General features: G+C 31.8%; 1 protein-coding gene across 1 annotated transcript; it reads left to right on the top strand.

Moving 5' to 3' along the window:
* The first annotated feature begins 21,682 nt into the window (after window positions 1–21,682).
* Window positions 21,683–24,018, top strand: LOC148209872 (DELLA protein GAI-like). The gene has a single exon (XM_088127793.1). It carries the CDS (start codon window positions 21,995–21,997, stop codon window positions 23,747–23,749), a length of 1,755 nt encoding a protein of 584 aa, XP_087983919.1. The 5' UTR covers window positions 21,683–21,994; the 3' UTR covers window positions 23,750–24,018.
* Window positions 24,019–27,959: the final 3,941 nt, after the last annotated feature.

A 27,959-nucleotide genomic window follows, 5' to 3' on the forward strand; every position in this document is an offset into this window, starting at 1 on the left:
CCCCTCACCACGATCATGTTTGGCAAATTAGAAAGTTGATTTTAGACTTTCATAAAATTAGAAAGTTGATTTTAAACTCAAAATCACTTAAAATTGATTTTTAGTTTAAATTGATTTTTGAGACATCAATTGTAGGCTGATTTTGGAAAATCAATTATGATTAATCTTTTTGTCAAAATCACTAATTTTACCATCACTCCCAAACACACCCTAAAATCACTTTAAATTGATTTTTAAAGTATCATTCGGATGATGATTTTGAAAAATCAATTATATTTAAATCTCTTTTTTCAAAATTACTAATTTTACCATTACTCCCAAACACACCCTTAGTTTATAATGTTTAAGAGTAAAGTTTCAATTTAGTTCTTTTTATTTTAATTTTTTCAATTTAGTCTATCAAATGTTAAAAATGACTAATGACAAACTTACTTGACATAATATTTAGTGAATTGACCGATATTTAGAAGAGAAAATGTCACATAAGAGACAAGTTTGTGGTTCCTTCTCCAAATTTATAAGAAATTATTAAGATTTTAAGGGCTCGTTTGGTAATGTTCTGGTTTCTCATTTCCAAGTTTCTTTAAGAAATTTAAGCATTTTGTAACTAATTGTGTTTCTTCTTTCTCATTTTTTTGGGAACATTGTTAAAATTGTATAGAAGTTTTGGAATCAACCAAAACAAGTTTTTTCTTTCTCGTTCTCATTTCCAATTCTTTCTCGTTCTCATTTCCAATCTCTTCCACACCATAAATAAATAGATTGTTTTATCTTACTTGAATTCATGGAGGTTGGGCTATGAAATTCATTTTTCTTTATTAAAAATGAATAAACGAGAACGTTACTAAACGGGTCCTAAACTTTCTTCCTTTGATGACATTTTTTCTCCTCTAATTTTTTGTTAATTCATTAAGTATTATGTCAGGTAAATTTATCCTATCACAAGTCTAGGCTAAAAAATGTTAAAAGATAGAGACTAAATTAAAAAAGGCAAATGTTATATATATATATATATATATATATATATATATATATATAATTATGTATTATTGGTGAGGTCCACACCCATGTGGATGGAAATTCACCCATTCACTTTAAATCACTTTCCTTCATTGCTTGGACACCTTCCTAAACAAGCTAGCACCTTTTAAGGAAAGAAAATAACTCTTGTTGGAAGAGAAAATAATCCTTAATTCAAGAAAATGATTAGGATAATTTTTTTTTTCTTACTTGCTAAAGAAAGAACATGGCCTCCAAAACATTCTCCTTCCATCTTGTTTCCAACATCCTCTTTTAGATTTGTATTAAGAAATGTTTAGATTTTAGCTATATGGAAGAATTGTTACAAAAGACCTATAATTTAAACCAGCAGTATATGATAACTATCAAAACTGCAGGTCAATCATAGCATATAACTCAACTAGGTAATATATTAATATTTTTTTTCCTGAAGATTAGAGGTTCGAAATCAGCACTCCATCGAGAAAAAACAATACAATGATGATAGAATTGGAAATTGAAGAAGGAATAAAAAAGAAAAGAGCAAGGAAAATAACATTTGGCCAAAACCAAAACACACCTTCATTTATGGCATGCATTTGCATTGGCACTTTCCCACTACATCTATCAAATTGAGTGTACATGTCATATGGACCCCAAACCCCAAAGGAATTCACATGGAAATGCATGTGGGAAAAAGTGATTAAAAAGAAAAGGGCCAATTACCAATCCTACCCTCATGAATTCTCAACTCTCTCTCTCTCTATATATATCAAAAATGTCTCAACATCATAAAACACTGCCACAAAATGCTCGTCCTCTATTCCCATTTGGGTGCCTTTTTTCAAGCCCTCCTCCTTTGAAGAAACTAAAGCCTTTTCCAATTGTTTGCCACTTAGCTCAAAAGTTCAAAACACACCTCACCATTCCATGAGATTTATCACACAAAACCCAATTGCAAAAGTGGACTTGGAGACCTATATGAGGATCATGTTTGTATTTGAGCAATGTTTTAGAGTTATTGTTGGGATAATAAAGTCAAAATAGATCACTCGTATCTACGAGAAAAATGATTTCAACACTGCTATGAATTCCTACAAGAGGTAGGATATTGTTGTCTACTAAGAAGTATAATATTTTTTCTTATAAGAATTAGGATATTTGATTTTCTACGAACAAAGTCATTTTGTCAAAGATTTTATTTGTACAGAATCCAAATAAAAGAGATTGTAGTGGTTGTGAGCAGTGTGTGAAAAATGAGTTTTGTATCCGTGGGTTTAGTGAGAGGATGTTTTCAATTGTGTAATCATAGATAGTCATTGTTAGAGTACTTAGAAACAAGATAGTCATTATATAGTGATATCTTGAGTGAGATCTCCATTACAATATTCCAATTATAGTATACCCTACTTTTGCAAAAGATTGGACGTAGTCTCTAAGATTGAGGGTGAACCAATATAATCCCTATGGTGTTAAGCTTTTTCTATCCCTTTTTCTTATTCCTTATTATTGTTATTATTTATTTATTTTTAACTATAGAAGGTGAAAATCAAATAGTTCATGTTTGAAGAACTTATAGGAGAATCGATTGATCTATACTTTTTCCATCATTCTTTATCTAACTATTTTTAATCATAGCAGGGGTCACCGCTACGATAGTGTTAGAACTTTGAAATGTGATTTTATGCGTGTGTTCTCTATCATTAGCACTATTAACTAATTGAAGACATGATAGGTCTATTGGACATTTGTTAATTGAATTTGATATATATGATGTGACAAAACAAATTGGGAGAAGAAAGCAAATATCCAATTAGATAAAGTAGAGGAAATTATTACTAATGTTTTAACCAATTGAGCTATGTTATACTCAAGTTTGACAATATGTATAATTTAGCTAACGATGTTAATGAGTCAATTTTCTATAAAAATAAGCACTTTCGGTCGAGTAAGTTAATACTTGCTAATTCATATTAAAATAAGTCTTTTAAAAAAATTAGTAAATGAAATATTTATTTCATCAGATTTAAACATGGAGTATTTTCAACTCAATTAATAAAACGTATTTTGACATTACATCATCATTTTATCGGTTAATTTAAACATTTTGTGACAGTAAAAACTTAATGAGAGAGAAGTTGAAACATTTTTAAAATATTAGATACCAAATTGAAAATGTATTCAAATGTTTCCGACTAAAATATATATTGGTATAAAACACTCACACACAAACTTCAAACTTGGAAGAGGATAGAAGAACTAATTCTCCTGGTCCAGCTTCATGTTGTGCAAAATGCTACCTAGCAAGCAAACAAGAAGCATCATAAACGGTGTCGAATTTCTAAGTAGTGATCAACAATAAGATATATATAACAGTTGATCAGTCAACATCTAAAATATTCCAAAGTAGAAAATAAAAAGACAATCGTATCTAAAAATCAATTACATCGTCTCTAGAAGAAGTTATTAGTTTAATGCAAAAACATAAAAGAATCTTATAATCCATAAGTATTTTTCAAAGTAGAAAATGAAAAGACAACAATATCTAAAAGAAAAAACTAATTAATTACATCTATTAAGCCTTTAGAAGAAGTTACTAGTTTAACGTCAAAACATAAAATAAATTTTTATATAATGCATAGAAAAAATGAGTAATTAGAGATGCTTTCGTTAATCTCAAGAGAAAAGTGGATATGAAGAAGAGAAAAGAACTTGAACTCTGAATATCTTTTTCATATTTATTGCTTTAAGTCTTCTCTTGAAGCTCAATTTGTATCCTTTTTTTATGATGGAGAAAAAACGACCTTTTATATATCAAATTCTTAGTTATCCTAATTAAATTAGTGTCTTTCTTTTCATATTCTCAAACTTTTTATTTGCCTCAGTTCTTGCCACAGTGTAAAACTTTTTTTTTCAATTTTATTATATTGTTTTAAATTCGTTTTTTTTAAATACTTGCCTAAAAAGATTCTTAAAAAAAAAACCCCTCAAAATATCAAAAAATAAAGTAGCCTAAACAATATTATAAATTAATGTGAGTCCATATCAATAACTAAATAAATATAAGAAAGAATCAAACCAATTAAAACTTAACAAACTTGATCCCAATATTAAAGCCTAAAAATGTAGATTGTCTTTTCCAATTTTTATCAATGTTTATTGTCTTTCTTACTACATCCAAAACCCATTATATATTTATTTCAATTTTTCTTTAAAAAAAATCCCTTGCTATTATTATTAGTTACATCATTTGAAAGTTTAAGTTGCCATTAAAATATAAAAAAAAATTGACGTTTCAGCAAACATTAAAGAAATGTTTTACAACTTTTGTTGATGCTGAAATTTGGGCAAGATGTGGCAAACTAAGTTGGTTGAAGAGTCGAGTCAGAGTGATGTGACTATCTCCTTCGTAGATCATGAGCTAGCACTCAACACTATTGTGATGTTCTATCAAATACACTTCGAAGTTTAAAATTCAGGTCAAAAGATCAAAATTGGAGAGCAGGAGGTTGGGCGCAATAATTTTTATACCTTTGAGAAGTATTTGATTCCACTGTAAATATAGGGGAATGATTTGGGGAGATGAGCCTCGAAGATTTGGGCCGACGAGGATTCAATGCTGGCTTTAAGGATACTCTTACATGCATAATCATACTTTTACTAAATGTCAGTGAATATCTCATTTGACGAACTCTACCTAAGAAAAGGGACGTAGTCTCATCTTCCTAAGCTCATCAGGTTTCCGTGGGAGTGATACGCCTAGCAACTTTCAAGCTCGTAGCTAATTAATTTATGTGAATCTAAAAAGTTTATAATAGGTCTAACTTTCAAAGTTATATCTATCTGGTTCATGTACTTAAAAAAAATCTAACAAGTCTATAAATTACCAATTTTGTATTTAATATATCGTTATTATTTATTCTATTAGTTTATCACTTAGTGATACAATTTTAAAAGTATCACATGCAATAATGACCAATTAAGCACATAATTAAAGTCAATATGAACATGTCAAACCGAACTTAACTTAAATGATTAATGCATCTATCTCTAACCAAAATGTTATGAGTTCAAACCTCCACCCCACATGTTGTACTAAAAAGAAGTCAATATAAATCTAATTGACTGAATAACACACCTTATTATTTTCTTTCCATCAGAACTTGATTAAGAGTTTTAAGAGTTTATTAAAATAATTTCAAAATTGAGAGATTAAAATCGATAAAATCAACAAAACAACTTATAATTTAGGCTTTATTTTTTTTAAAAATAGGATTGACTGGTCAACGCTCAGTCAAAGACACGGGTGGCCGGTGGCCCTTTACACGCTTTCAGAGCCATATCTAACTTTTTTCTAATTATTTTCATTCCTTCAATTCATTGACCCCTTCCACACTTTCTGGGATTCCATTTTATTATTATTATTATTTTACCCAAAAAAAAAGAAAATTTTAAAACTGCATTCAAATAAAATTTTAATAGGTCAAGATATTAGTAAATTTGTATAAAAATGGTTGAATTTGTTTGACAACTTTTTTGTTTTTTTGTTTTTAGATACCATGCTTGATTTCTACACTTTCTTTTGATATATTTTTCACGTCACTTAAAAGCGCATTCGAATTCCTAACTAAATTTTAAAATTACTTTTTTTAATTTTCAAATTTTAGTCTAGATTTTGAAAATGTTTACAAAAAATAGATAACGGAAGAAGGAAACACGTAGATAGAAGTGGTGTTTTTAGACTTGATTTTGAGAAACATAAACTGAAAACGAAATGATTATTGAACACGGCCCTAAAGTTCACGAGTTTGATGGGATTAATTTAGGAAATTCTTTAAAATATTAAGTGTTATGGGAAGATAAAAAAAGAAGAGACCAAGCGACAGGAGGCCGAAAGGAACCCGAGAAGAAAGCACGAGCCAGGAAAGGGGGCCGGCACCCGGCGACCTGAGCCGGCCCCCGTCCGACCAGTGGCCGGCGTCGAGACCTTCTCAGCGTCGAGCAGTTCTCGGCCCCGACCGAGAACTATAACGGTACATCCGACCGTTGCGCAGTTACACCCATATTAACTCGCCTTGATTCTCAATCCGACCTAAAACCAACAACGAAGTAACGGGCCTATAGATTTAACATTCGGCTAGGGCAAATCTAGAGAGGATTGGGATTGGACGACTATAAGTAAGAGATGAACCAAACCCCAAATGGTACGCCTAAACATCCTATTCTCGACACTCGACTTCTGATGCTAACTTAAGCATCGGAGTCCGTGTGGTAAAGCCACACCGGTCCTAGTTTCAATCTGTTTTGCAGGTTACGTTGACCCGTCGATCCCTGTATTTAGAGGATTGGTGCACATTTGGCGAGATCTCGAGAAGCCAAATCTCTACATCAACATTAAGTTTAATTATTTTCAAATATTAATTAAGATTAGTAATTCGATCATAATTATGAAACACCTGTGTAAACTCGATAAAGCGACTTTGCTATTATAAGGTAGAAAGAGAATTTTTAATTAATAATAAGTTTGAGTTAATCCTTTTCAAGAGAATTTATAGCCGAACCCAATTCAAATAAGCTTATAAATCTAATCCAACTGGATTAGAGTTATCAAATCTTTTGAATTATCATTCTAAAAAAAATTATTTTGAATTATGGAATTTTTTTAGGCCACTGCCTATCTATCTAAATTTTGTGATAATATTATATGTTAGGAATGAATTTATTAATCCTCAATTCAAGGACGAAAATGAAAATTATAAACGTTAGTTGAAGTAACCAAAATATTTCTTTACTAAAATAAATAAACAATCTCCAAATTTAATAATCTCCATTTTCAAACGGTCAAACAATTTAATTACGCTTTTCATTAATGGAGGAAAGTTTTTGTCATCCAATAGTTTGGCCTACATTGATTTATAAATTAAAAAAAAAAATCTATACCATTAGTCAAATTAACACATCTATCCAATTTAAAATATCATGTAATATAGTCAATATATGAATATAACTCAGGCATGTACTCCTCTACTCCTTTCTTAGAGGTGAAGGTGGCTCTATATCTCATCCTCATATTTGTATAATAATAAAAATATATAATATATCATCAAATTTATTTAATAAAACATAATTAATAAATGAGTTGTGCCAAAAAATAATTAATAAGTGAGTCTAACATTTCTTAATTTCTTAATATAGCATATAATTGATGCTATAAATCCAATGTTTGGTAGCTAATGGCTTATTTAGGAAAAACACAGGAATATGTCTCTAAACCTCAATTTATGACCTTATCTCTTTTTAAGGGATTAAAATGGCAAAAATTTATGTTCTAAAAATTTAAGAGATAACAAAATTAGAAAATATCGTGAACATTGTTGATGACGAGTTTTTGAGAGGTCTGCATGTCTTTTAGAACGAAACGTTGCTGATGGACAAATGATTCTACAACTAGAAAACTCGACACCAGTGTGGTGTCATGTCTAAAAAGTTTTGACGATCAAGTCAGTAATCAGAGTAAAGAATAGGGGTAAACATCCTATAGATTTAGTGATAGATTTTTCACTTACTTGGTAATGATGGTAGTTCTTCCTTTTATAGGCGTGGGTGGCTGACTAGGAAGGACGACAACTTTAGTTGTAGGGTTATGCGACGTGGTACGGGATTCTGGCAGGCGGGCAGAGGGTGGACATCTCTGACGCTTAGTAGGTGGCACATCCATGCAACGTGCCTCGCATACAATTCCAAAAGTGGCGCGCTTGTACGATACCATAATGTATGTTCGTAATTGTTTGTAGTCATCGTACCCAACTGTCTTCCCCAACGCTTGACAGGTCACTTGTTCGAATTTCTCCCTCAACAAACATTATCATAGATGTCCATTACTCAGTGTCCAAAATCCATGTGTCTTATTGCCCATTGCTGCAATATACTATCTTGCTAGCAACTTGTTGTACTTTTTCCTATAGTGAACTGTAGGGATGGAGATCGAATTTCCAATCTCGAAAGAAAAAGTTAGGTGCCTTACTACTACACTAAGACAATTCTTTGCTTTTCTTTTTCCAATTTCAACTTTTGCAATTAATTTTTTTGAGCTCTCAAAATTATATCACCGACGTGTATTAGAATCGATGATTAAAAATTTAATTTCAAATTTCATGATGGTCACCTAGCTTAATAATTAATAATTCTTATGTGTTTTTCGATATCAAAAATTGTAGGATCAGGTGGTCGTCTCATGAGTTAGTCGAGGCACACACAAGCTGGTGCGGACACTAGTAGATGCTTAATTCTACTAGCCACGAATGAAATTCTATTAAGGCACGCACAATCGGCCTTAATGGGCCATGGGATTGGGTCCAATCTCTTTATGATTTTTTTTTAAAATCCAATTAATTGATTTCATCGGACGACCTTAAGAGAGACACATGTCACAATTTTGATTTGCCGATTTAAAATTAATTTAGGACACGTGTAATTTTATGATTGGTCCCAAAATATAATTTTAAATTACGATGTGGCATTTAGTAATTTGTCAAAATTTCTCATTCAACAGACACTCATTGATATAAAAGGAAAAAAAGAAAGATAGATTAAAATTTTAATGTATGATTTTTATGAAAAATTCAACGAAAGTCACACACCTTTATATATATATATTATTATTATTATTATTATTATTATTATTATTATTTTTTAAGGTAGGCTTCTTCTTCTCCGGCTTTAAAGGATTTATTTATAATTTCAATAGCCTGCAAATTTTTACAAGTGAACAGCGTGTAGCTTTCAGACGGGACCCACTTGTCGGCCGGGTCCCACATTTGTCTGTGACAGACAGGCAGAAACCATTTTAAAAATAACTAAAAAACTTTAATTTTAATTAATTCATTAATTATATTGGATTTTTTTTTAATTTTTATTTTGTGTGTGCTTTTGTTTGATTGATGTGGTAGCTTTGATTTGATGCCCATTTGCCATCACCATCCACCACCACCATATAAAAATAGAAATAAAAAGCATAATTAGAAAAACAAATTCAATTTTTTTTTTCATACCCACTAATTCAATTCTTTTTTTAATTTTTATTTAACATGATTCTGGTTAGATATTACTTGTAAACTTTGAGTGTAGTTGAAGTAACCCATCTGGATATCAAATCAATATGAACTTAGCTAAACAGTAATTAATATTTTTCTGTTCAAGAGATTATGGATTTTAATCCTCACATATTAAAAAAACTAATTTATATATTAAATCTTTTTATTGACCGTGGATTTGTATCTTTATACTTATCCGAGTTGTAATATTCTAAAAAAAGTGACATTTATTTGTTTATTTAATTTTTAAATTAAAACAAATTAATATACAACATCTTTTATAATTAATATAAAACAATTAAAGTTGTAGATTCAAATCCTCTCTTACTCGTTTATAGTATAGTAGTGTTGTAAGAAAAATGACGAGGAAGTAGTTATCAACAAATCGAACTCTTTTCAAGCCCGAATCAGTTATTGATATCTTGTATTGACTCAATTAAAGTCTATTAACCTTAAAAGATGATTGGAAAGGTAGTTCTCACATTGTCAGATGCATCTAACATTAAATCTCTCAATATCAGCATCTTCCTCATAGAAAAGAAAATTACTAGCAAACTCCATCTCAAAAAGAAGAAAAAGAAAGAATAATCATCAACCGAATCAATGTCGACTTGAGTGAACAATAAATCAAAATCAAAATAGAATTAATTCAAAAATAAAGGTGAAGTAGGAATCAAATTTCATTTGGATGACATTGTATAAACAATGACATGCAAATAATATGGAGAGAGAAAAAAGTTCTTGATTACTTGGTTGATCATGTTCTAGTTTTAGTGTGTCCTTTATTGGTTTTTTCTTCTTTCTTTTTCTCTTGTACTAGTACTGTTAATAAGTTTGTAAAAATAATATTAAGTGACGATGGATGGGTAGATATCTCCTACTCTCTACTAATTATCATTAAAAATTGATAATTAAGAGATGAATACTTAAAGAAAGGAAGAGAGATTTCTTCTTTTTTCTTAAAATAAATAACTGTCAATTTTTTAATGGTGGTCAATAAAAATATACACTTTCTCCGCCCAAGTCAATTGTGAAAATAAAGAAGCCCCAATAATAATTATGAATTTAATTTAGATATTAATGGCAAATTGACATCATTTGTTGTTTGATTCTTTTCTTATCTATGGAAACTTTTGATAATCTTTCTTGTTTCTAGTTTTTTATTTGTTATCTTTTTTGTTTTTTAAGAAAGAAAAACAAAATTTATATTTGGTAATTGTTTGGTATTTATTATTTATTTTTTTCCCAATCTGTCCAATGCAGTACCTCCGTTTTTGATAAATAAAAAAAAGGATAAAATATCCGAAATTATTAAGTTATATTTTATATTATTATTATTTTGAAAATTTTCAATTTGCACTACCAAACTTGGTAAGGTGGATAACTTTTATACTTAACTATCCTATTTATCAATGCGCTGTAATTTTTACTTTTTTATAGGGTTTTTTTTAAAGAATCCTTAAAAAAAAATATTACAACATGTATTCAATGAATTACATATCATACAACCAAATGAATGTGATGAAGCTTAAGAGAAATACGACACTAAAATCTAATTTTCTTTGAAATTTGTGAGTTTTAATTGAATATTTAGTTTGATTTGTCTAGACTTGATTAATTTTGTATACTTTTTAAGAACTTGATTTTTTTTTTATCAAAATTAATGATTGTTAGGAGAATCTTGCATAACTTTTTGTTAAAATTATTGGAGGTAAGTGTAGTAAAAGTTTAATCCTAAGGTCAAAATTGAATCTTTTATTGAAGCAAAAAAATTGATTAAGCTTGTCAAGAGTTGATTGATATACTTTGAATTTTTCCTTTTACTAATGTTTATTATGCATTTTTTTACGATACTTTTTTTTACGTTTTTTTAAACTAATTTATGAATCTTTCTAATGTTTTTAAATTTTTGTATAATTTTGACAAGCCAAGAAAGAATAGTTACTACTAATCTATTTTTTTTAAAAAAAATAAAATACAAAACAAGAAATAGAAATGAACATATTATCAAACAGGCTCTTATAAACTTAATAATCGGAGTTGTATTATCTTAGTGTGACAACAATGTTACAAGTTCTTTTCTTTTTTAGTTGTACAATTACTTTTAAAATATTGGTAACTTCTTCTAAACATGTCATAAGCTTGAATTTCTAGCGTAAAAAAAAACTGAGGAAGATATTTGATTGTTTGATAACAATTTTTGCTGTTTTTATTGTAGAATGATAAAATTGTTTAATATATATTCATCTTTTTTACGTCTAAAATTAGAAAATTGTTTGTAAAAAGTAGGTATTTTTATATACAGTAACTTTAGACGTGACATTTTAATAAATTATTATAAAAATATTGAAAAAAAGGTCAATTATGTATCAAAATTGAGTTTTCAATTTATTTTTATTTTTGAAGTTTATCCAAATTGAGTTAATCAATTATTAACACGGAAAGATATGATTTAATTATGTCAAATTTTGATTAATCCATTAAAAATGATTGACCAACTACCTTTTCTTTTATTCTTTTTATCCTGGTCAATTTTTTATCACTAATTTATTGTAGGGTATATATACGTATCACTGTAATTGACTTTTGGGAGAAAAATACCGAACATTATTGTCAATCAATAATGTATCCCAATTGAATAATAATGTATTCCAATTGAATATTGAAATGAGTTATTCATAATTCTACGATACATGAGATACTTTCTTATCTGATCTCAGTTATTTTACATATTGTTCAGAGTGATGTTTATACTTGTGCTACTACTAATCTAGCGAGATAACATTCGATTTATCTCCTAATCTTTGATAAGATATACTTGAGATTTATTTTCTTAATGAGTTGTTATGTTAGGGCTAAAACGTCATTACCACTAAGCTACAAAGTCTTAGTGAAGAGTAAATTCATGAATCATCCATGTATAGTTGATGCTAATGATGAAGTACGCAAGAAAGTTGAACTTCTCACATCCAACCATGCAGATCATTGAACATACATAGGGGCCTAGAGATATAGTCATATGGTAATGTCGTATATATTCATGTACCACCGCCTAGTAAAAAATAGGTCAGAAAATACTTGGTCCAAACATAGAGATTTTGATATGTACTAGCTACTAATAAACTTATCATATTTATGAATGTGATCTGATCACACATGACATACATAAAGTCCCACTAAAATCATGATTATAGCACAAACGAGGCAACACGAATCAAATATAATTGATAAGTAGGTACATACAAAATCATACATATATATTGTGCAACTTATTACACCAATAGACCCGCTGAACTATTTGAGCTGGACATGACACAAAAGCTAACTGGATTAGATGCGTAAAGTAAAGATGATTAATTAGTTCATACATACCAAAGGTCTCATCTCTCTTGTGCAAAACTAAAACTAGAAGAGACGTGGCACTCAACCTAATACTCAAAAATAATAATTTCAAATTTGCCCGTTTGTGCTATCACTATTTGCATCAATTAAGCTTTTTACCTGTTTTATATTTACAAATACAAATTTGTACATTTATGTGAATTTAAGTACTTCAAACTAGGTAGAGAAAAAACCTACAAATTCTTAAAATGATCCAAAGTTTTGAGGCTTACTAAATTATGGAGAACCAAAAAAAAAAAAAAAAATTGGTGGTTGGAGAAATTAAAGGTTGAAAATGTCTTAAATGAACAACCCTACCATTAAACAAAAAAAGTGGAAAGAATGATGAGGACAACACTTACTACTTAAGGAAAGATCTAAAGCGCAAAATACCAAATTACCCCTAGATGCTATCAAAAGGTCAACAACTTAAGTAGGGGTATTTTTGGTAATGATCTATTCTTATCTTTTTTATCTAAGCATCATTTCTCCATACTCATTGTAAAGTTCTTTTTCTTGTAACAAAGCGATCTTAACCGACTTAACGGCTAAACTTGTACTGAAATTCTTCAAATGTCCTTAATTACAAAAATACCCTTACCCATGAAAGTACAATAAATCTTGTGCCCCTTAATTTCAATAGCCAATATCCACTAAGTATTTACATAGAAAGACAAGCATTATTGATCACTCACGTGAAGGATGTGTTCGGACAGGTAGCTGTCGACTCGAAGGATGGTCCGACTCAATGTCGACCTAAAAATAGGTGATATCTCTAATGGAAATCCTATTGACATAGAACAAGGAAAGGTGGCTGGCATGCAAAAAGCGCGCTAATACCAGATATAAGCATCAATGTCATAGAGCTACACTTTCCAAAGCTCCTCTATGAAAGGTAGCTTAGACTAAGTTTACGCAATTCGACTCGATACTAACTCAAACCAAGTACTAACTTAAGTTTCTGAATATACATACTTGAGTACCACATCGATGGGTAGAGTTCTGTTTGTAGGTTGTAAGCTCGTCTCATCCGTTGTAGTCCTATTAGCGAAGAAGTAGTTGCAGACTTGTTAAATTGAATCTCCTTAATGAGTAGGGAGTGCTTCCTAAAGTGCATCATCTAGCCAGCACACATAAATTCTCACAAGTTGTTCTGTAAAATTAAAAAGAGTTTGTTCTTTAAGTACTATGATCTCGAACATATGAGAAATTGAAGATTCTTAAGAGAATTTAGCTGCCACACACAAGGCCTCTTCGAAGATTGTTGTATCTTTAGAGTGAAGTATCAAAATAATTTAACGCAGTTAGAATACACATCTTCTCTATAGACAACATTGACAAACGTATGTCAATCCAAAATTTAGAGGTTTTCCTTGCCTCCCTTCTTTGTCTGTTGTTTTATTAAACTAAACATTTGTATTGATTATATTAGAAATTCCTATTTCGTAAATTTATTTCCAACAAGTCCTCCTCGACTCATCGGTTGACATGTACGTATATATATTGTTTATATTTCTCAAACCATGTACATCCTCTCACAAAGCTCCAATCATTATACTAACAATGACACGTTGTCTTACAAGAAAGACGACACTATCTTATGCTATTACTGAGGCGTCCGATACTTCAATTTGCCATCCACAACATTTATAAACATTTTACTCGGTAGTACATTGGAATACCTTTAATTTTATTTATTTATTTTTTGACAAAAAAAATTAAAATAATCAATTATTATGCACCAATATTTATATATATATAACGGACTAGTTTAATTTATTATAAATGAAATTATCCCTCCAACTAGCTTTTAATATTGTCAATCGTTGGGAGAATTACAAATAATAGAGGTAATTGGAGAAAATATTGAAAAACAAACACATAATCAATTATGTTTGAGGTGCGTGTATCTCGCGCTCCCTTTAAGGAGATTCAATCATCTATGGTGTGTATTTATTTATCAGGTATTCTCTGGCCTGTCTCTTCCAAGATACAACAACTCAACTGAAATATTGTGTAGCTCAAACCACCTAGGTTGAGCTCAAAGTTCCACGACAAAAGAACACCCCTCTTTTGGCCAATTACTCATAAAATAGCTAAAATAGAGAAAGAAGATAACTTGTATGGTTAGAGAGGTATTTATAGGAAATGTAGAAGCAGTAAATAAATAAGTTTTGTCAATCTCTCTAGTTAATCTCTCTATAAAATACGCATTGTCACAATTGAGTAAAAGCCTCTCAAAACTCGAATTCTATCTCAAATTAAATAAAAGAAATTCAAATTTTGATTATTAATAAATATAAAAATGTAACAACATCAACTCAATAGATCCAAAGTCCACCTAGAATCCCTGGTCACGTCGACGACAATTTTGCATCAATATTTGGTATTTATTTTTATTCTCCATCAATTTCTAATTTCATCTAAGGGTGTGTTTGGGAGTGATTTTAGCATGACTAAAATTATTTTGTCATTGTCAAAATCAGGTATCACTTAAATGGTAATTTTGAAAAATCAATTATAGTTATATCTATTTTTTCAAAATCACTCATCCTTGATCCTACTATCACTCCCAAACATATCCAATATCAACCTCAGAAAATTATGTAATTTGTCGAAGAATTAACTATTAAATAATAACGAAAACTAAAATACTTGTTTCTTTATTTTTTTGACAAAGAAAATGAGGAAAAAAAAAACTGGAGGACGGAGGGATGGGGAATCCAGAAAACGTGGCAGAATCACGTGGCGATGCCCAAATTTGAAGAATAAAAAGAGAACACTCCCTTTCTTTCCTTCACCACCCTCCTCTTGGATGCTCCATTTTTTCCTTCTTTTTTTCCTTCTACTTTTAACTTTCTCTGGAAAATTTAGATTAAATTATGATGGGTCGGAACCACTCATTTGAGAACACGTGTCAACGAACAGATGGAAGATGGAATTAGAGGCTGGCCTAACAAAAATCCAACTCAGTATCGATTTGAGAATGCAAATGTCATCGATGAAATTTAAAATCCACGGGTCGAAATGGCCACGCCTCACAAAGCTCCTATATAAAAGTATGAAGTCCTCCCTCAACCTAACCAAGTTCGAGTGTATGTGGCCAAACAATTCTATTTGCTAGTTATATAATATATCACTTAGGCTAATTGGACGCTCACTGTACATTCGAAACCAAACCATTTATCTCGTCAAGAATATTGCATCTGATTTAAACTTTATTTTAATTTAATTAGTTATTAGATATTATTTTCAATTTAGTTTCTATGGTTTTAAAGTTTCAAGATTTGGTTTGTATGGTTTTAAAAGTTTTAAGTCAACCCATTTTTCTCTTTGTTTCGTTAAATATATGTTTTAGTACTGTTCGCACCAAACTTGATTATCGGGGAATCGAATCCTGCAAAACCGAACAAAACTAGACCAGTGTGACTCTTGTCACACGGACTCCGATGCCTAAGTTAGCAAGGAGAGTAGTGGGGTAATGGAATTCAAGTGTAGAATTCGGCTTACCTTAGCGTTAGGCTACATGGCCTATTTATAATCGCTCGGAAGGTTCCAGACCCTCCTAAATGAACCCTAGTTCGACACTGCAAGGCCCAAGGTGCATGGAGATCATAAGAGGGCGATTATCGGGCTTGGCAATGGGTCGAGCCTGGCTCGGCATCGAGCCGTGCTTCGGCTCGGTCCAATTCTTCCGGTGGCCCTTTGGTTCTCTTTTGTTCTATTGGTCCGTTGCTTTGTTGTTTTTCCTTTGTATAAAAACACTTTTTAATTTAGTCATTTATGTTAAAATTGATTGAAAATAAACTTTCACGATAAAAATTGAGTAAATTGACCGAAATTAAAAAATCACACAAACATTAAGCACTGAAATACATATTTTGCATTTTTTTTCACTAAGCCATAAACTCTAATTTTGAACTCAAAAAAAAAAAAAAAAACCTCTAATTTTGGCTACCGTCGTGGGAACAAATTGCAAATTTAAATCGTATGGCTAAATTAGTCATTTAAATACTTTATATAGTCCGTACATGAATTTCACGCTTTCTACCTGCTGCTTCTTCCAATGCACAAAATATCTTTTGGGAATAATAGGAATAACTCTTTTTGTTTACAGAAAGGAAAATTATTTTCTTTTCTCCCCTTTTACTCGATTCAATAAATTATTTTACATGTCATATTGAAATATAATTCAACTAATTAAGATATATATTTTCGACTAAATGGTGGTAGATTCGAATTCCATTCTATGGGATGATAAACTCAAAATATTTTTTATTTAATTTTTTTCACTAATTTATCTTTATATAATTTTAAAGTTTAAAATCTACCTCTAATAATGATATTTTATACTTATTATTTTCAATTTTATTAAAATTAAAATAATATTTACGTTCTAAAGCTAAAATGAATCACGATTAAAAATTTTGGTCAATTTTTAGAACATTTCAAAACTAACATTAAGAAAAAAAAAACCTAAAATTGTTAATCAAATAAAGTTTTACAATAAACAAAAAATAACCATCACACATGCATTGAATTTTTCTAGCTTAAATTAGTGATAAAATCAATCTTTTTAATTATTTATATTTTGTAAATTCGACATAGCTAAAGTATATTTCTTATTGAGCATATTAACGAGGCTGATGAACTTTAGCTCAATTTTCTCTTGAGTTTGGATATTTTTCTTTAGTCCACGAAATTATATATATGTTTTTTGCAAATATACCATTAACATTTTACCAAATATTTTAAATTAAAAAATATTAAGCAGTAAAATCTTAAAAAGAAAAAAAAAAGAAAAACAAATAGACAGAAATAATAGATACTTGTTTTTTAGTACAACATGTCGGAATGGGAAATTGAACTCACAACCAGAAGATGCATGTGAATTATCGCTTTAGCTTAATACATTATTGATGGGTAATATTTATTTATATAAGTAATGCAATTTTGCTTACATAAAGGTCATATTTTCCTCACTATTATATGGAATTTATTGACATTATATTCTGACTTATATTAAACATTTATATTTACTTTCTAATACTTTAATTTTATATAATTCAAGAATGCATGATTTTTTTTATCTTCAAAGACCTAAAAAGACATGTAAAAGTGAAGTAGTAATTAATATTTTTTAAGTATTTGAAAAATTTTCAATTCTTAATGTAAACTTTTTCGTGTCATTAGATTGTACTTTGAATTTGGATAATTGCTACAATTTTTAAAAGATTTTGTTACACCTAAATATTAATTTCAACAAAAGGACATAAAAAAAATTATTTCAAAATCCACTAGGTTTAAACAAGATCAAGGTACCAAATCACACATTGGAAAATCAACACACAAATATCAATACAATAGAATAAATTTCTAAAACAAATCAACTTTAGCTCAACTGGTTAATACATTTATCTTCGACCAAATGATCACAATTCAAATTTCTACTTCCACGCGTCTGTGAACCTCTTCTCTAAAGAAAGTCTAACTGATTGTAAATTTTTTTTCTCCAAAGTTGGTCTCCTCTAAGTTCTTTGTTTTAGCCATTTTTTAATACAATATGTGGGCAGGAGATTCGAACTCACGACTTTTGGATGAAAATAGGTGTCTTAACAGGTCTTTTTGATTGAATCTCAATTTAAAAAATTGTTCAATGTTGTTTATCAATATATTTGTAGACCAGAAGTAGTTGCAAATTAAATTTTAGTTTAATCTAAACTTATATTAATTAATTTATTAACATTTTTTTTATGAAGTTTGTATAATTATTATTTTACAAGGTTATATAATTTAGAATACATTACAAGCATAAAATGAATTTATAATATGAAGTAATATGTTTTATCATTTTTATCTTTTTAATCTAATTCTACGTTTGAAAACAGTTTTTAGTTTTCAATCGAACGGATCCTTAATTTTTATGATTTTTCTACCTCTATATTTGCAGAAAATAATATACTATTACACATTAGACGATGAGAATATAAAAAAAGTGACGTGGATGAAACGGCGTCAGCAGAAGGGGCGTGTAGCGTTACGGTTATATCCATCTACCATGTTTAGTGGCGGAACTTGGTGCGTAGGGTCCACGCGTCGATATAGCAATCGGTTTCAGAAAAAGAAATAGTAGTAGTAATAATAAGAATAATAATAATAATATTGTTTTCGAATCTGAGAGTGAGAGCTGAGTGGGGTCCAGTGCATGGTGCGCGTGAGGGGAGACCCGAGTATAAAGGAGCGTGAGGATCACGCATCCGCCACGTGGTTTTGGGAAGCCACTAAGCTTATTCCGGACGGCGGTTGTAGGGCACGTGCCCTTATTACTGGACACACGGACGTTGACCGCTCATCCTCCCACATGTGATCTGTGGACCCCACAAACTAAGCTGTTATTCCCACGGGACTTCCATGACACATCCACTCAACGTTTCTATATCTTCATTGGTTCGATATCGACATCGAGACGTATTTAAATTTTTTTAATAAATATAGAAACTTATTTAACGAGATATTCTAATGCTAATATTAATAATGTTTGTTAATTTAAATATTATTATATTTATTTTGAGGAGAATTGGAGTGGGTATGTATTTTAAAATATGTCACTTTTTTTTTTAAAATTTCACCTCTAACAAATTTTTTATTTATATTAATAATATATCAAACAATCATATTAGTAGTATATCAAATGTATATAGACTATATATTTGTGGAATCGAATATAGTTTAGTATATAAAATATCGTGGAAAGTTCAAGGTCTTATTATAAATTTTAAAGTTGCAGAGATTTATTAGATATTTTTCAATATACAAATACTTAAAAAAAAAGTTTTAAGTGAGTTTGGATGAGTTTTCTTTTGTTTTGAGCATACAGGTTGGGAGGGAATTTGAACTCACAACCTCTCTTTGTTTGGAGGTATATACCAATTACTGTTGAGCTATGTTCGTTTTGGTGAGTTTGGATGAGTTTTAAACGAGAGTATATTTAACAAAATTTTAAAATTTTCATGTTTGATAATAAAAAATGATGTAAACAAAATTATAAACATGCGTAAAAGTACTTATAAAGATGGTAAGAAAAATAAAAAAATGAAGAAGAAGAAGTTGGTTTGGTTGGAAACTTGAAGGGGAGGGAGGTGTGAGACACGCGCCTGAGAAAGGAGGTTGGGTAAAGGAAAGAAAGTGGGGCCCACCGCTAGAGAATCCCCAAAAGCCTGAGAATCGGAATTGGCGTACGGGCACCTGCCCGGTCAGTCCATGGTCATTTGAAAATATGGGATATGGATGAGCTGTATTTCAATATTTCTCTCAATATTTTCATCGTCGCTTTTATAACGATTCTGGATAAGAATGTGAACCTTTGATATATACGTAAATTATCGAACTCTCATTTTAACATATATTTTTCACCTGTTGAATTATACTAGGATTAATTTTATAATTAATGGATTAAAATATCACTTATAAATTATTTTATCGCAATCATAAAAATACTTTCGTTATGACTTTGTATTGAATAAGCGATACGGAAACATAGTGTCATTTTCTTTCATTTTCAAAGTTTATGTATTTCGTTGCAAATCTTACCTATCTAAAAGATATCGTTAGTTTTGGTTGTAGAAAGTTAAATTTTTTGTCGGTGTTACCTCAAGATTGGAGTTCTAAATCCTCCATCTCCATCATATAATTTAAAAAATATATATATTAACAAAATATTACTCATGTTTCATAGTGCTAATAAAATGAATTTCGAAACTCCTGCATCCCTAATATTATTTCTACATAAATATATCAATTATTTAAAGAAATACTCATATTATCATTTTTTTGCGATTTAAGTGAAAAAAATGAAATTAAAAGGGTAATTTAAATATTTCAATGTATAAAGATCGAAACGTGAAAATATGAAGGAAAAAAATGTAAGACAATGAGCTTCGTTTCATGTTTTCAATTCAAATATTTTCATTAATATATTTTTTGAATTGTCAATTGGAGTATAATTCAATAGTTAAAGTACTTTGAGATCCTCCGAGAATCTGCATCTCCATATTTGCGAGTTTTTATTTATAGGATTGTTTTCAATTGATGTAAACGAAATTCAGGGATCAAAATTATACTTTTCTCTTAATTTTATTAAATTAGTTCATGAAAATAAAATATTATATTTATTCAATGGGAAATCATTTGATTGATTAATATTCACTTTTTTAACTACCAAATTAAAGAATTAAAAAAGAAAAAAAAAAGAGAAGAATATCTACAACAGCTTTTGTTTTTTTTACGAACAATTATGGAAAATACAGCAAATGGGAATCTATTTAGTTGCTCGAGTATTTTCCTCTGTTTTCTATTTTTATATCAGCTCCCAAACAAATCAGTAGGTTAAATTACTATTTTAGCTTGAGAATTGATTTCTTAATTTTGTTATATCTCTGAAAAAAATGTCTCCAAACATCACAAAAATTTGACAATTATTTTTTAGTACTACAATATAATCATAGTGGAAATTTGAACATTTAACGTGTAGAAAAAGTTTTTTTTTTTTTTGTTGTTGAACATAACGTCTAGAAAAGATTATTAATGTCTTGAACAAGTTGAGTTATATACTTAGGTTAGTAGCCAAAAAATGTTTAATGCGACATTTATTTAGACCGAGAAAATATGGTAAAAAAAATGTACCACAATAAAAAAATTGTAAATATTTAGTAAATTCATATGAGACATATTTAAAACAAATTGAAGCTAAATAAAATAGTAAACATTGAGAAAAATTAAGTTGAAAGATAAAAATTATAATTTAATTAAAAAGAAGGTAAAATATACAAAATGATATGTAATCTTTTTGTAATTCTCAATTTGATTCTTAATTACAATTTGAGAGATGATTAAATTATTATTTCATGCTAATATTTACACACATCAATCATATTCAGTCAATCCATCACCTAAAATTTGACTCAAATAATTTCACTCTTTTACGAGATTTTCTGTAACCCATCAATTAAACCCAACTAATAGAAATGAATATAAATAAAGAGTAAATATTAGACATACGACTATACTATATTAGATAAAAATAAATCACCAATGAACCAAAAAAAACTAAATTAACTTTAATTCTAGAATTTATAAGAGAGCATTTGTAAAAAATAAAGGAAAATAAAATTATATATATTTTTTCGAGCAAAACAAAAAAAAAAAGAAAAAAGAAAAAAAATGCCATTATTATAGCCTGCAGTGCTTCCTTATCTCTTCCACTCGTGGCTTCACTCTGTTCTACTTCATTGGACCTGCCGCCCTTCATTCCCTCCGTTCTTATCTTTTTCTTCTTCTTCTTCTTCATTTCCTGTAATCAACACAGCTTCGAAAAAACATGAAAAAAACACAAATGGTGATGGAATTTTAAACACTTATCGCAGAAATTCCAAGTGCGAGAAGAAAAAAAGAGACTAAAAAACCAAACCCCATTTCAAACCCAACCATGATTAACTTCTAGCAATCAAGAGAGGAAAAAAAAAATGAAGCGGGATCACAGGCATCGATCTGCAAATGCCGGCTACGGCGGGCCCGGCGAGGGGGCCGCCGCCGGTTCCAGCAAGGCCAAGATGTGGGCGGAGGAGGAGGAGGAGGAGGAAGAAGGCGGAGGAGGAGGGAAGCGGAATTCCGGCGGCGAGGACAAGCTTCTGGCGGCTTTGGGGTATAATGTCCGGTCGTCGGACATGGCGGATGTGGCTCTGAAGCTCGAGCAGCTGGAAATGGTGATGGGTTTGTCGGAGGAAGATGGGATTTCTCATCTCTCTTCCAATACTGTTCATTATAATCCCTCCGATGTCGCTGCTTGGGTTCAGAGCATGCTCGCCGAGCTCAATAGCCCCCTTCAATCCCAACAAATCGACGATCCTGTTCTCGCCATAGCCGAATCTTCAAAGCTCGATGCTCAATCCATGGTGTTCAGCGACGATTCTGAGTACGATCTGAGGGCAATTCCGGGGGTTGCAGCTTTTCCCCAAAACGATTCCGTTAACCCGCGGAAGCGGTTGAAGAAATCGATCGGATCGGATTCCGAAACCATGATTTTTTCCGCATCGTCTTCTTCCTCGTCCTCGTCGGAGCCGTCGCGGTCGGTGGTTCTCGTCGATTCGGCGGAGACCGGCGTCCGGCTGGTCCACACCCTCCTGGCCTGCGCCGATGCCGTCGAGAAGAACAATCCGAACCTCGCCAAGACTCTTCTGAAGCACATCGGAATCCTCGCGGCGGCGCAAGCCGGCGCCATGAGGAAAGTCGCCACCTACTTCGCCGAAGCCCTAGCTCGCCGGATTTACGAAATCCCGCCGCAGAAACCCTTCGATTCCTCTGCTTACACCGATCTTCTCCAGATGCATTTCTACGACTCCTGCCCTTACCTCAAATTCGCCCATTTCACTGCAAATCAAGCCATTCTCGAAGCCTTTGGAACCGCCGGGAGAGTCCACGTGATCGATTTCGGCCTCCAGCAAGGCCTCCAATGGCCGGCGCTTATGCAGGCGCTTGCCCTCCGCCCAGGCGGCCCGCCGGCGTTCCGTCTCACCGGGATCGGCCCCCCGCAGCCGGACGATTCCACCACAGACGGACTGCAGCAAGTGGGATGGAAATTAGCTCAATTAGCCGACAAAATCGGCGTCACGTTCGAATTCCGCGGCTTCTTCTGCAACAGCCTCGCCGATCTCGAGCCGGCGATGCTCGATTTACGTCCCCCGGAGGTGGAAACCGTCGCCGTGAACTCCATTTTCGAGCTCCACCGGCTTCTCTCCCGGCCAGGCGCGATCGAAAAGGTCCTCTCCTCGATCAAAGAACTAAACCCTAAAATCATGACCGTCGTGGAGCAGGTCGCCGATCACAACGGGCCGTCGTTTCTCGACCGGTTCACGGAGGCTCTGCATTACTACTCGAGCCTGTTTGATTCGTTAGAAGGTTCGCCGGCGGGGGAGGATCTGGAGATGTCGGAGCTGTACTTGGGGAAGCAAATCTGCAACGTGGTGGCGTACGAGGGAGCCGACCGAGTGGAGCGGCACGAGACGGTGACTCAGTGGCGGAATCGGATGGAATCGGTCGGGTTCGAACTGGTTCACCTCGGATCGAACGCGTTCAAGCAGGCGAGTACGCTGCTGGCGCTGTACGCCGGCGGGAACGGCTACAGAGTCGACGAGAGCAACGGAAGTTTGATGCTCGGATGGCATACGCGGCCGCTGATCGCCACGACGGCGTGGGCGGTGGCCGCCGGCGGGTCGGGATGAGTCGACTCAGTCTCTTGTTTAGGGCAAATGAGAGAGAGAGAGAGAGAGAGGGAAGGGGGGGAATTCGTTCTTTTTTTACTTTGTTACCGTTTTTATGGTTTTGTTTTTTTTACCTTTTTACTGTCTTATCTCTTTGAAAATATGGAAGTAGAGGAAGAGAGAACTTTCAGTTTCTGTGTTTTACTGTTTATTTTTCGTTTTTAAGGGTGGTTTTTAACTTGGTTTCTACCTTTTTGTGGAATATATATATGTATGTATTTATTTTTATATATATATTTTTTACGTCCCTTGTTCAAACACTGCCTAAATTTACCATTTCCCAACTCTGTTAAAATAATAATAATAACGAGAAGAAGAAAAAATGTTTTTCTTTGTTGTTTGGGTTCACACTTTTTTTTAATAGCTGTAAAAAATGGTAGTAATTGATAATCAAATCGGTATACATGTTTGTTATTGGAATTTGGAGCACTAAGATTACGTTTGCACATGATTAGAAATAAAACCGAGGCACCAACCTGAAGTCAGTTGAAGTATTATTAACCGTCGTTAAAAGTTAGAGGTTCGAATTTTATTTTGTTTGATCGGATCCGCGAAGGTCATATATAAAGTATCAAAGTCAAGGTCGAGTATAAGGTATCAAAGTCTGAACTACCTACAAAACATGGTTGGGAGTTAGATGCTTTAGTCCGTACACAATCCAATCTAATCCACTAGAGAGAAATAGAGAAATAGTTTTGCATAGCTTGTGTGTGTTGGGAAATTAAGCACTCCTGACAATTTCTGTTTCCACAATAATATCCAAATGTTCAGTTATCTAAGCCAATCACACAATATAAAGAGGAATATAGGGAAAACAATAAACGATATAAAAATTTATACTAGTTTATCCCAACAGCTTATGAGCTACGTCCAATCTTCCACTCCGATGCATATTCCATTATAATAAAAATTGGATACTAGCACCCTCAATTTCTACTCAAATGTACACTCTCTAGAGGTCCCAACAAAGGCCCCCTTAGTTTCTAAGTATTTAACACAATGTATTTAGGTATAAGAATGAAAGAACTCACAACAATCAAGATCAATTACTTCGAATACGCGTTGACTTTGATCTTCTCCAACTCTGCTGCCAATACCTTGAACCGCTGCCTTGAAACTGCCACAATATTCCTTTGAAAATTAGTTGGAAGAATTAATCCCATGGCTAAAGAACCCTAAACAAAACGGTCTATATTTAAAGATCACCGTCACAATGTTGAGATGTTGTCCATAGCGTCTCAATGCTAGGGACACAAACCTCAATGCGCGCACCTCCCTCGCGGCAGCATTGAGACGCCACCCTTTTGCTTCAAGCCCAACAATGTGAATCTCCCGCTTTTGCAACGTTTAGACACTCTGATGTAGCACCTCAACGTTGTCCCCTAAGCCAACGTGCCCATGCATTTTTTCATTCATTCTTCATCCAATTCTTCATTCCTTCGATTGTGGTTTGGCTCCGCCAACCCCAATAGCATGGGAGGCAGGGATCTCTATTTATAGAGATGAGCCACCGATAGGGCTTCCGATAATGTTCCAACAACTCTCCGACATGTAGGAAAATGCAGCATGTTATCGGAGAACATCCTTGTTGCCTTCGCGCTTGCATGGACTCTTCAAGGTTGGCTCGTACTTGATGAGCGTCAGTCGAAATGTAATATGTAGCTCAACTCGGCTTCCGCTTGTCGAATCGCCAAGAATTGAATTAATCCGAAAGATGCGGTTGAGTCTTCCTATTGTTCTACAAAAACTTGAATGTGATATTAACACGTAGTGGGTGATAAATGACCTCCAACACACTTCATCACTCGTTAGAATTAAAATTACAATAGGAGAGATTTCAATGTAACTAATCTTGTACTAAGATGGCAAAGCTATCACACCGCCCACGTCAAGGAAGCCAACGCCATACCAATACGATCATATTGTAAATATTGGGAGCTAGAATGCAAAAAATTATAAGCAATAGATTATTTAGAAGATTAAGTTGTTTTGTCATTTATTTATTTCTGCTCGATGCAAAAGCTTTTGGTCATTACAAAAACATAATAAAGGTAACCAAACCGAGTATAGCTCAAATGGTTAAGACACCTATCTAACAAGAGGTTATGAGTTCGAACCCCCAACCCCACGACGTTGTATAAAAAATATATATATATAATAAAGGTAGCAACTCTCATGAGCTTTTAGAGAGATTTAAATGAAAAGGGCAATCCAATAAAACCAAAATAAAAAATAAATAAATAGAAAACCACATTTACGATAAAACAAGTGAAAAGCAATCACCATATGCACTTGGCTAAAAAAGAGTTTTCCTCTCTTAACACTCAAACTTTTGATGTGGATTCTATATGTAATGTGTCTATTTCCCACTCACTCTTTGCAATATATATGCATCCATTTGAAAATGTTTTTCTACTTCTTTTCATTTTTTTTCCTTTTATTATTTCTTCCCACTAGAAAGAGCAACACCCAATAATTTGATGCACCCTTGATCTTTTTGGTTAGATATCACTTGACAATGATTTTGTTTTTAATTTATTATATTTTGAAATAACATTGGTTTATATACAAGTTTTATAATTCGTTCACTTTTAAAACTTAGATTATGCTTGCAATTTATATGTGCGTTGAATATAAAAGGAACAAAAGTCTAAAGTTGTTCGATAGATATAACTATCATGAGTTGGCTTATTTGTCTAAAGAGACCTAGATAAATCAAAAATATAAATTAATTTCATATGAGTTTCGTTGGCAACTAAAGTGAGTCTGACTCTACTATGGTTGGAAATTAACTTGCAATATTTAATAATATGGGTTTCTTTTTGGAAGTAGTTATCAAGAAAAGTTGACGATCTTTGTCAGCAGACACTAATAATACTAATAATAATAATAATGTGTCTTTATCAATATTCATATATTTGAATATATTATTCTATTTAATAATATTTTATAAAGTTTGGAGATTAATGGTACTTCATTTTTATCTTAATCATTGTTTTGGTTAATTAATAGTTAATTAATGTAATGGTCAAATGTCCCACACTAGTGATAAGGATTAATTAAATTATACATTGAAAAGAAAAGAAAAATGGTAAAAAAACTCTACTAAAATTTTTTGGTGAGTTGAATTGCACCTTCAAATTCTCGACTACTGGTAGCTAGAGTCCACAAATAACTTCTAAAATATAAAAGCTAACATGAGCATAATTTAACGAGTCCCAGATATTATTAACCTCTCTTATGGATCACAAGTTTAAATCACAACCTCTTGTTCGGATTATAAATACTCTAAAAATAACTTCTCAGATATAAGAAGAATGGTTACGGTTAAACATCAAACTTCTCATTCTAATAAATAAATTTCTAATTTAAATTTAAGAAAATTTGGAGTGTCTGACAACAAAAAAGATTGTTTTTAATTTAATGACTAAAATATTCACTATGAAGGGATTATTTCAAATTCAATAAATTAAAATCATTAATATGTTATTTAATTAATTAAGATTTCACTCGATGCCTTTTTCTATGGTTGGTTATGCTAGTAACAACAATTGGTCATGATAAGATTCATCAATCAATTATAGTTAAACTGATGATGTTGAATGTTCTTGAGTAATTTGAAGCATTAATTTTTCTTTTATCAGTTTTCAACAAATTAAATGAATTTGTTTATAATGATAATTAGCAATGGATTTGTAGTGGATTATTTTGTACTTGTTTTGAGAAGTTAGATGACAAGTATTTGTGATCAATTTAATATAATTGAGAATTTCTATTTACTATTTTATTGGATTTATATAAATTGTAATTTTTTTTAAAATAGACGATAAATTAAATGAGATGATAAATTATATTTATTTCTCCTGCTTTAATTTCTTTTAATGATGAAATAGGAACATTTTTTTGGAAATACTGAATTATTTAATTATAAGTTGTGCCAATTTAACGGAATAGGTAAATTTGGGCCCAAGTTCTTGAAAACTGAAAATTGTACCTAATGGACAGCCCAAACAAATGGCCCATAAAGGCCCAAATAACTAAACTGAACCGATAAAACAGAATCATTTGGTTCAATTCTAAATAACTAAACAAACGGCCCATAAAGGCCCAAATACCTTCTAGCATTCTTAAATTCATAGAACGTATTTCGAATTTGCATCGATATTTTATG

Source organism: Momordica charantia (assembly GCF_013281855.1).
Source record: "Momordica charantia cultivar OHB3-1 chromosome 8 unlocalized genomic scaffold, Mcharantia_2.0 BLBB01000008.1, whole genome shotgun sequence".
Classification (NCBI taxonomy): domain Eukaryota; kingdom Viridiplantae; phylum Streptophyta; class Magnoliopsida; order Cucurbitales; family Cucurbitaceae; genus Momordica; species Momordica charantia.